Genomic DNA, 10804 nt, shown 5'->3' with positions numbered 1-10804 from the left:
AGTTACTTCGTGAAAACAAGTCTACAACCAATTTGGAAGCCAAGGCATTTGAGGGTTTTCTAAAACGTAGGTATAAAACCTCAAAACCTCGAGAAGCAGAATAAAACCTCACTGAAATAGCAATTTGGGAGCAAGTCAATAAATATTGTCGAATCCTTAAAATCGCTTTTTCGATAAAAAGAAAAAAAAGATGAAGGCAAGCAGAAAATATTACTTTAAAATAGAAGAGGAAATATTTGGTAAACTAGTTTAATGCCAAGGTTCTGCAACTACAGAACATCAAGGCAAACAGTTGCAAATACAGAAATGCATTATACTCTTTAGTGACCGTGCATTTAGGTTAGTACTAGTAGCCAAGACACGAGCTTAGATGTTAATTCGCTTACGGTGATCACTTTCACACCACGCAAATACTTTACTTCTCATAACATTACTTTACCATTCATACTAGCCGAGCACTGCAATTTGGCTTTTGCCCGACATATGCCATTGATCGCGATTGCGGCTCTTTTTCAAACGCCGCACTTCAAACTCATCTTGAATCTCCTGGATGGTCTTGCCGTATGTGTCAGGCACGACGGAGAAGAAGAAGAGGAACGACAGTGTGATCGTGTACATGAACGGCACGAACGAGAAGTTGCCCAAGGCAGCAGCAAGGTATGGGTACACCAAACCAACCGTAAGACTGCATAGCCAGCTGCAACCCACACAAATTGAGCACCCCACCGCGCGTACGTCGTCTGGAAAGAGATCAGCCATGACTCCCCACGCCAGCGGTCCAAGACTCGCACCAAACGTCGTCACATAGAGCGCAACGAACACAATAGCCAATGGAGACACACTAGTCACGAGGGTCACAGTGATACCCACTGCACTGAGCAACATTCCCGTAAATCCAATCAAGATAAGCTTACGGTTGCCCAGACGTGCTGATAGCAGGCCACAGAAAAGGGTCGGAAGAACATTGACGAAATTAACCAACAAGACACCGATACGACTGTCTGAAAGGCCGGCTTGCTTGAAAATACCGGACGAGTAAAAGAACACGGCGTTGACACCGGTAAGTTGCTGGGCGGCAGCCACACCAATAGCCACAAGTAGTTGTCGAATCAGAGCTGGTGAGAATAAATCCACTAAACCGCGAGCTTTGGGGGCATTCGGGGCCATCAGAGCCATCGACATCCGAAGATCCTGCATCGGCTGCACGAACTCACTGCCTACTCCAACTCGGGGTGCCGTCTCTTCTTCCTGTTTCATCCACGTCTTTGCGAGAAACACATTCTCTTGGCCGAACAAGCGTGCAAGCTCATGTTCTGCAGCTAAGGGCTTGCCTGCCATCAACAGCCACGCGGGGCTCTCCACCAGCACGAACGGTGCAAGCACCAAGAATAGAAACGCCAATAAGATAGGGAACGCCGCAATATACCTCCAACCGGTACTCGTACTGGCGAAAAAGAAAGTGATAGCAACGCACAGGTGTCCGAGCGTAATAGAGATCTGGAAACAGACGCCCAACTTGCTACGGAGATTTGGTGGACAGATCTCTCCAATGAACCCGGGAATGACGGCAGTCGAGCCGCCTGCTGCGATACCTGCGAAGACGCGTCCTACTGTGAATGTCGTGATGTTGCTGGCCGCGGCCTGGATAACTGCGCCTGCAATCATGAAGAGACAGTTGGCCATCATAGTAGGCTTTCGTCCGAACTTGTTGGACACTCGTCCAGTCACCAGAGCTCCGATCATACCTCCGACAATCCAGGAACTAACCGCAATAGTCCACTGTGTCTTGGTATGTCCCGGGAACATGAGGCAAGTGCCCGGTGCGATGGGTCTTGCGTCGCAGTCCACCTCGTTATTAAAAATCGAATTGTTCATTTGCGAAGTGGACCATCCGAACTGGAACGGTTGTAGTGCTGCTACCAGTACGTTGGCGTATAGTCTTAACGTTGGTTTAATAGTCGGGTTGGCCTGGGTCTGTGGTGGTGCCTGTGTTACTACGGGTGTCGGAACAAGCCAAACATGGCTGGAACTGCTCATAGACGGCGTGAACTCCATTTGTGTTTCTTTTCGCAGCGATTTGCACTAACAATCTCTCTCGTGTGGGACCTAGTTCGGACGATGAGGCAATTTTGTTGTCGATATTGTGGCTTTGGTTGTGTCAACGCAATTGTCGGAATGAAGCTCCTGTAGTGATGCCGCGTGCCAACCTCAGGGTTACGCTTGACACTTGTGCAGTCGAGAAGGATGGTGGATCGTTGCAATCCGGTCACGTTAGCCCCCTCCACAGCAGCATGCTCGCTTTCTGCTGTACTTGTTGAGGTTTTGTTTGTTACGTACCACAAGCGCCACTGATTCTACAGAGCAACTGTTAGTCAGAAAGTGATTTCGACTATTTGTATTAATATACTCGCGGCAGGACCACAAAATGCACTGGAGTCACTCCAGTGGAGTGTAATAATTTCCTGTATGGAAGCGAACGTCACATATTTTAGCAGAGAAAAACTAAACCAGATTGAACGGTGGAAGCATACAGCTGACCATAATATGGATATTACTTGGCACTGCCAAGATGTGTCGTGGTTCTCGTAAAAGCGCTGAAGCCAAACTTTCAAGCAACTAAAAGGCAATGTATCAAAACCAATAAACATAATTTGTGGATTTCCGTTTATTTATGCTGAACTTACCGACTGTGTCCGTACTAATTAACAAAAAATTAGAGCTATTAAAACATTTTAATAATAAGAAAAAAAGCAGATCCTCTTGCACATCAAGTCAATTTATCGACCAATTCCCCGTCGTAGTATGTATGCCAACAGACGGAAACTCAATAACAGCAGACAAGGTAAAGCATCCTGACAGCAGCTGTAGCTGTCACAGCTTGCTACGGAAAAGTCCAACGGTGCTTTGTGGGCAGAAATGTGACTTATGTGCCCCAGCGTTCCTCAAATTCAGAACTGGACTCTAACGACACCAATACGTTCGACTCGACTATCCGCGATTTGTACTGCCCATAGCACAAGGGTCGTTTCGTACCACGCGACGCATTCAGCAGGTAAAATACAATGGATCGCTCGCTCCTCCCGATGTACCAGGAGGACAGCGTTCACGAGGACTCACACTGTCATCCGAGATTATTTCGACGAGTCTAAGTATCACATTGGTGGTAATGTGGCAGCGATACCACTGCAGTGCCGGCCTGTTTAAAGAATGACAAGAAGACAGCATGAATGCATTGCTGCACGTGATGCACGTAAGATATGAAGCTATTGACTCAGCAAATATCCCCTTGAAGCATTTATCGCGCTGTACGGTTACGTTTTTCGTATGTGGTTTCTATTGCGGCTAACTACTTGTTTTTGTTGAGCTCTGCAGATACTCAGCTTAACACCACCACCGGCTTCTGAGCTTTCCTAGATCGGAACGTGGCTTGGATCTCCTCGGTGCTCTTACCTGCAGTCTCCGGGATCCAAAACTGAGTGAAGAAGAAAAACGCAGCGGTGGTCACCATAAAGGGGACAAACTTGTACTCGTCTAGCGCATCCGAGACGTACGGGAAGCAGACGCCAATGATCAAGTTGCATACCCAATTGATAAAGATGCACATAGAGACGGCAGTGGCGCGTACCGAGTCCGTGAACAGCGCGGCCGTGATAGGCTAGATAAGCGGCCCCACGCTCGCAGAGAAGAACGCAACGAATGTACCCATGAAGACGATAGAGAGTACCTCGACCGACAACGCAAGCGCCAAAGTTATACCCGTAGCACTAATAAACATCCCGGCCAGTCCAGTAAGCAGAAGCCGTCGGTTGCCGAATCGCTCCGACAATCGCGCAACAGCCATCGTCGGTAGTAACATCAGCACGTACACGATGACGCCACCCACACGACCATCCGACATCCCTGCATCCGAGAAGATATCGGACGAGTAATAGCACACCGCGTTGATACCCGTAAGTTGTTGCGCAGCTGATACACCAAGAGCCACAAGCAGTTGCTTGATAAAGAGCGGCGAAAACAGCAGCGACAATGTGCCGCCTTCGTGCTGTTCGCCGCACAGTTCCTCTGACTCCAGGTCAGTATTGATACCTGGTTCCATCCACGTCAGTGCTACTGGGACGAAATCGAAGCCGTAAAGTCTGGCGATCTCCCGCTCCGCATGCTCCCGGTCGCCCTTTTCCAAAAGCCACGCGGGACTCTCTACAAGAACGAACGGTGCGAACGCCAAGAAGAAACCGGCGTTAAGAACGGGAAATGCGGCGATGTACCTCCAGCCGCTACTGGTATCCGCGAAGAAAAAACTGATGGTCACTACTAAGATACCGGCAGAGAGAGATACCTGCATGAACGTGCCGTACGAGTTACGGAGACTCGGGGGTGTAATCTCACTGATGTAGCCACCCACCATACCCGTCGCACAACCCGACGCGATACCGGCGACGATACGCCCGACCATAAAAACCGAGATACTCGACGTACTCGCTTGAATGACAGCGCCGGCCAACATGACGACGGCGTTCGCCAGCAATACCTTCTTGCGACCGAAACGTTCGGAGATAACGCCACAACCGAGACTCCCGATCATACCGCCTACAATCCACGCGTTCACGATCAAGGTCCATTCCGTGCTGCTATGACCGGGAAACATGAGGCACGTTCCGTCGACTAGAGGTCGCGCGTTGCACTCGTCTTCGTCGTTGAAGGTCGTGAGGTTGAGCTGGCCGACCGACCAGCCGAACTGGAAGGGGAGCAGGAGCAGCACCGCGAGGCTGAACCAGAAGGTCGGCGAGAGCGGGACGGATCTGCCGGCCTGGACATCGCCGGCCTTGGGCGTCTTCGCTTCCGTGAACACCGCGTCTTCAGCGACCATGGATCGCAGTTCGATAGTCGATATGTCACTAACGTGGTGAGTTTCACAATGAGGTTGCGTGCCGGTGCGTCGTCGATCTCGGCCGCTTGGCCATGCAACACCCTACACTGGACTTGCAGTAGACACGCGGTTATTATAGCGACCTTTTTGTGTGGAGCGCAGCACAGCGACGGGCGATTTAGTCGAGCATGCATACACGGCCTTACCTCGACCGGCTACGCTTTGGTCGGTGCACTCAGTTTTCGATGACCATGCAAAGCTGCATGGACGTCGTTGGATCAGGGCATCCATGTATTTGTCGGGGTCCGAGTCGGGGCCCCGACACATACATGGATGCCCTGCCGATGTGGTGTATTTTCCGGCGCAAGAGGTGCCATGCAGCTCGTGTACACATCTGTCAAAACCACACGCGCTTTTAGAATAACTTCACGCGCATTCAGAATAACTTGAAGGTGCAGTCGTTTTCGCGTTCGCAGTTGGGATACTATCAATACATATGTACGTGTAACTGGTACACGAGTGACTCGTACACTCGAATGACGATTGTTATCCTCGTGCAGGTCAACTTAGCATGCAAGTATTCAATTACACAGAGCACAACGCCACCAGCTTCATTATTACATAAACCACGTCCAGCACTTACTTACAGCAACTTATCCCAGTACTGGGATCTGACTGTTACCAGACATCCGCCATTGCGGTTTCTTCTTCGATTTCTGCCACTTCGCGTTGAATTCGTCTTGAATCTCCTGGATGGTCTTGCCGTATGTGTCAGGCACGATGGAGAAGAAGAAGAGGAACGACAGTGTGATCGTGTACATGAACGGCACGAACGAGAAGTTGCCCAAGGCAGCAGCAAGGTATGGATACACCAAACCAACCGTAAGACTGCATAACCAGCTGCAACCCACACAAATTGAGCACCCCACCGCGCGTACGTCGTCTGGAAAGAGATCAGCCATGACTCCCCACGCCAGCGGTCCAAGACTCGCACCAAACGTCGTCACATAGAGCGCAACGAACACAATAGCCAGTGGAGACACACTAGTCACCAGGGTCACAGTGATACCCACTGCACTGAGCAACATTCCCACGAATCCGTACAAAATGAGCATTCGGTTACCCACACGAGCCGCTAGCAGGCCACAGAAAAGGGTCGGAAGAACATTGACAAAGTTGACCAACAAGACACCGATACGACTGTCTGAAAGGCCGGCTTGCTTGAAAATACCGGACGAGTAAAAGAACACGGCGTTCACACCGGTAAGTTGCTGGGCGGCAGCCACACCGATCGCCGTCAGCATCTGTGGTAGCAGCGTGGACGAGAATAGTCTCGAGAGGGAGCTTTGTTGACCCGCGTCGGGCGATGGCGCTATCATGGACATGCCGAGGTCTTGAAGTCGAACGCTTCCTTCACGTTTGGACTCGGGGTCGTCTTGCTGTTGGTTGATCCATTTCTTGGCTGTGTAGACATTGTCCTCTCCAAATAGACGCGCTAGTTCTTTCTCAGCTTCCTTAGGTTTGTTATCCATCAGCAACCACGCGGGACTTTCAACCAGCACGATGGGTGCCAGCAGTAGAAACAGCGACGCAAGAATGATAGGGAATCCTGCAATGTACCTCCAACCGGTACTCGTACTGGCGAAGAAAAACGTGATCGCAACGAACAAGTGTCCGAGCGTAATGGAGATCTGGAAACACACGCCCAGCTTGCTACGGAGGTGTGGCGGACAGATCTCTCCAATAAACCCGGGAATAACGGCGGTCGAGCCTCCGGCCGCGATACCAGCGAGGACGCGTCCCACTGTGAATATTGTGATGGTGCTGGCTGAGGCCTGTACTGCGCCTCCTGCAATCATGAAGACGCAGTTGGCCATCATAGTAGGCTTTCGTCCGAACTTGTTGGATACTCGTCCGGTTAGGAGAGAGCCAATCATACCTCCGACAATCCAGGAACTGACGGCGATAGTCCACTGTGTCTTGGTGTGTCCAGGGAACATGAGGCAAGTGCCCGGTGCGATGGGTCTTGCGTCGCAGTCCGCCTCGTTATTAAATATCGAGTTGTTCATTTGCGAAGTGGACCATCCGAATTGAAGCGCTTGCAGTACTGCAACCAAGATATTGGCGTATAATCTCCAGGTCGGCTTTACCACTTGTGTCTCTTCCTCGACGGCTGGTGCAGGCATCATTACCATGGGCGTCGGGGCAACCCAGACGTACCCGCTCGTACTGTTGATCATCGACGCAGAGAAATCCATGGTTTCCGCGAATGGGTTAGATAGTTAATAGTCCCAGACAATTTGATTTTATTTTTTATTGACCAACGATAGCTCTGCCGTATTCGTTGGCAAATATCAAAGTGACGTTCTGTATTCTATCGCCTGCAACATGTAAAGTCGGTGTCTTTGACTTTCCGTGAGTCCTTTTGACGGCCATTCCCCTTATTTTCTGTGACATATACGTACGCCCATGTACTGCACAACCGTGCGCTCAAAATTATGATGGCGATGCTTGCTTTGCCAGGATGGGAGCAAAATCGATTGGGATACTGTCGGTTGTAATTGTCCACTGACCTGGCGTGTGACCCGTGTGTTGAAGAAACTACAGTACTGTACTGCCACAGATTTTAAGAACAACTATTATAGCTGTCCGATCCAAAGAGCGGTCAGTAGAAAGGACACAATCTAAGAAATAAACAAGAGCGGAATGAGGCTCAATCAATAGCTTCGCATGCAGTCAAGGTTGCTTACGAACGGAGGCCCATGCTTCGATAGTGTAAGCAGCGTGGATGGAGCTTTCACATCACTTGGTATTACAGTGGACAGTTCAAGTATCAATTCAAGTACAAATGTAACAAGCTTTGAAAGTTGTTTACGTTCATGTCCAGAATGTGAAATACCGGTACCGGTAGCTTAGATTTGCTTAAAAGCGATCGACGACGTGATCGGTACCGTAATGTATTGTTTTAACAATACCGGTCGGTACATGTACGTCAACACTTCAAAATTTGTACATGTACAACCAAAATCGTTCTTATTTTTTTTTTAAAAAAGCGGTTTACATGCTGTTGGTGCGTTATACTTTGAATAGTGGTAGTTATTCACTTTGATTTCTCGGTCCAATTCGTCTACATACATTGTCCACTTCCGGCATTGCCATTTTCCTGAAGGAACATGTGCTATTTAGCAACTTTCTTTGGTCAACACATTTCTTCTATTGCGCTGTCTTGTAGATTACCGGTATGGTACTTCGTACTACATGTATACTGCTCTTATAACTCTACATGTACATGTAACTCGTCAAACGAGCTATACCGGTTGATTCAGAGTAAGTTAACCGGTATTACACCTGTAAATGAGTTGTGTAACACGACAGATGAACGCAGAGAAACACCAGAAGTATTGGTAATTTGTCAGGTCGCACCGGTACAAATCACACAACCATTATGCAATGTACTATCCAGGCTGGCGCGTCCCAGCATGTAAAATCCTCAAGAAACCATCGTTTGACACCAAGAACGCTGTGCAACAAGTTGCTAACAACAGGCACAAAACATACTTAAAAAAAGAAGAAAAAAAAGTACTATTGTAATACTACATGTAGATGCTATTACATACCATATATGGTACTGTAGTAAGTTTTTATCCGGATGCACGTACAGTACTGTACCTTGGCTACACCATTTCAGGTTCGTTCTGAATGGTCTCGAAATGACATAAGCTGGTACTTTCGCATTAATTGTCAAAAAAAAATTAAAGAGACACCTGTGTGTATTGAACTCAGGCATTGGGTGTTTTGAACTGAGATTTGCCCGGTCCTATGTGCAAGTCGGCTCCGGGGTGGTTGTATCGAGCTCCTGCGGTGGCCTGAAATGGTGTAGTTTTTGTTAGCGACTTCATTTCACCCTGATCTGGCACTACAGTACATGTAATATGGATATAGACCCACCTCGAAGTTTGTATCAGTACACTATTACTAACGTTACCTATACATGAATAATACCTTTACATGTACCTTTGCCAACACCGATTTGCTTTTCGATACCGATATTATACCTGTCGTGCGTTAAATTAGTCCTGCTTCTCTTGCATTGTCTTCCCGGACGTATCGGGTACGAACAAATACACAAACACGTACGATAGCGCAACTGTGCACATGAACGGCGTGAAACTAAAGTCGCCCAAGGCCGCAGCAACGTACGGGTAGCTCAGACCCACAGTGAGATTCGACAACCAGCTACATCCGACGCAGACGGCGTTGCCCATAGGCCGAGCTTCATCTGGGAAAAGGTCTGCCATGACGACCCACGCCAGAGAGCCAAGACTCGAGCCAAACGCAGTGACATAAGTTGCCGTGAATACGATCGCGAGAGCAGGTAAGCTGGCAACAAGCGACGCCGTGATCCCCACCGCACTCAAGAGCATCCCAGCTAAACCGTAAAACATGAGTTTCCGGTTGCCAAGACGAGCAGCTATTACCCCACAAAACAAGGTTGGCAGCGCATTAACGAAGTTGACGGCCACAATTCCGATACGCTCGTCTGCTATCCCAGCTTGTTGAAATAGCGTGGACGAGTAGAAGAAAACGGCGTTGATACCAGTGAGCTGTTGAGCTCCAGCAATTCCGATTGCTGTCATTAGCTGACGGATAAGCATTGGCGAAAACAGTCTGGCAAATGTGAACGGTGTGGCGGGATCCGGAGACACTGACACGGTCGATTCCTTTAATGGTGCGCTGTTGGACGCAACTCGCGGCGCGTGGTCCTGCTGAAGCCACGTCTTGGCGAGGGACACGTTTTCCTTCCCGTAAAGACGTGCCAATTCCCTTTCTGCGTGTTGTTGCTTTCCCACCACTAACAACCACGCGGGACTTTCAACAATAATGATAGGTGCCAAAATCAAGAACAATGTTGCCAATGCAATGGGAAATCCCGCGATAAAACGCCAGCCACTTTTTGTGTCGGCAAAGAAGAAAGCAATTGCCACAAATAAATTACCTATCGTGATGGCCATTTGAAAGCCTACGCCGAGATTGTTGCGGAGACTTGGAGGTGAAATTTCACTGATGAATCCAGGGATAACTGCAGTGGCGCCACCAGACGCGATACCGGAGATTACTCGTCCTCCGATGAACATCCCCATGCTAGAAGCACTGGCTTGAACGACTGCCCCGGCTATCATGAAGAGGCAATTGGTCATCATGATCCGTTTACGACCGAATTTGTTGGACACGCGTCCGATCACGAGAGCGCCGAGCATTCCACCGAAGATCCAGGCACTTACCGCAATTGTCCATTGTGCTTTGGTGTGTCCAGGGAACATGAGGCAGGTGTCGGAAGCGACGGGTCTGGCGTCACATTCATATTCGTCATTGAAAGTATTCAGATTCAGCTGCGAGGTTGACCACCCGTATTGCAGAGGCTGCAGCAGCGACACTAAGACGTTGGCGTAGAGCACCCAACGCGGCCGAACTGGTGCATGAATGTCCGGCGCGGAAGTTATCCTGGAAAGAGATATTGGTGTGTGCGCTGCATGGATGTAGTCACTGGCACAGATTGACGACGGCGAAGTTATTTCCATTTTCCTTCTACCGCGTGTGGTGAACTTAATAATGAGGTGCTCCAATGAAGTTCGACTCCGTCGATTTAAGTTGGAGACGAGACCCTGCGTAATACATACTCACCTCGACTTACAGACTGTTTGTAACAGGCTGATGCAGTCTGATGCAGCATTCCAAATTTTGAAGTCCAAATCGTGACGGGAAAGTGTACATGTACGCAGCTGCCCGGATTTAAGTCTTGGGAATCCCAAGCTGGGATCAGTCCTACAACTTGTAGGCTACAAGACAGTGTCAGCAAGACTGTCTAGCTGACGGTGTCCACAGTCAGTAAATGAAGCTGTGAGTTTGAATCAAACTTTGATATTACATGTATAGCTT

The 10804-nt window shown here is 49.1% G+C and overlaps 4 protein-coding genes across 4 annotated transcripts; all 4 read right to left on the bottom strand.

Moving 5' to 3' along the window:
* Positions 1 to 447: 447 nt before the first annotated feature.
* On the bottom strand, positions 448 to 2055 carry PITG_13000 (Major Facilitator Superfamily (MFS); the record flags this gene model as incomplete). The annotated part of the gene is made up of 1 exon (XM_002900496.1): positions 448 to 2055. One exon carries the CDS (start codon positions 2053 to 2055, stop codon positions 448 to 450), a length of 1608 nt encoding a protein of 535 aa, XP_002900542.1.
* A 1321-nt stretch (positions 2056 to 3376) lies between these two features.
* PITG_12999 (Major Facilitator Superfamily (MFS)) lies at positions 3377 to 4867 on the bottom strand (the record flags this gene model as incomplete). The annotated part of the gene is made up of 3 exons (XM_002900495.1): positions 3377 to 3531; positions 3703 to 3764; positions 3867 to 4867. The coding sequence occupies 3 exons, from the start codon at positions 4865 to 4867 to the stop codon at positions 3377 to 3379; spliced, it is 1218 nt and encodes a 405-aa protein (XP_002900541.1).
* A 653-nt stretch (positions 4868 to 5520) lies between these two features.
* PITG_12998 (Major Facilitator Superfamily (MFS)) lies at positions 5521 to 7125 on the bottom strand (the record flags this gene model as incomplete). Its single annotated transcript, XM_002900494.1, has 2 exons — positions 5521 to 6199; positions 6251 to 7125. The coding sequence occupies 2 exons, from the start codon at positions 7123 to 7125 to the stop codon at positions 5521 to 5523; spliced, it is 1554 nt and encodes a 517-aa protein (XP_002900540.1).
* A 1812-nt stretch (positions 7126 to 8937) lies between these two features.
* PITG_12997 (Major Facilitator Superfamily (MFS)) lies at positions 8938 to 10446 on the bottom strand (the record flags this gene model as incomplete). The annotated part of the gene is made up of 2 exons (XM_002900493.1): positions 8938 to 9535; positions 9659 to 10446. The coding sequence occupies 2 exons, from the start codon at positions 10444 to 10446 to the stop codon at positions 8938 to 8940; spliced, it is 1386 nt and encodes a 461-aa protein (XP_002900539.1).
* Positions 10447 to 10804: the final 358 nt, after the last annotated feature.

This window comes from Phytophthora infestans, genomic scaffold (genome assembly GCF_000142945.1).
Source record: "Phytophthora infestans T30-4 supercont1.25 genomic scaffold, whole genome shotgun sequence".
Taxonomy (NCBI): Eukaryota; Oomycota; class Peronosporomycetes; order Peronosporales; family Peronosporaceae; genus Phytophthora; species Phytophthora infestans.
Note: the sequence above shows the minus strand (reverse complement) of the source record. Positions and strands in the feature narration are given on the sequence as shown.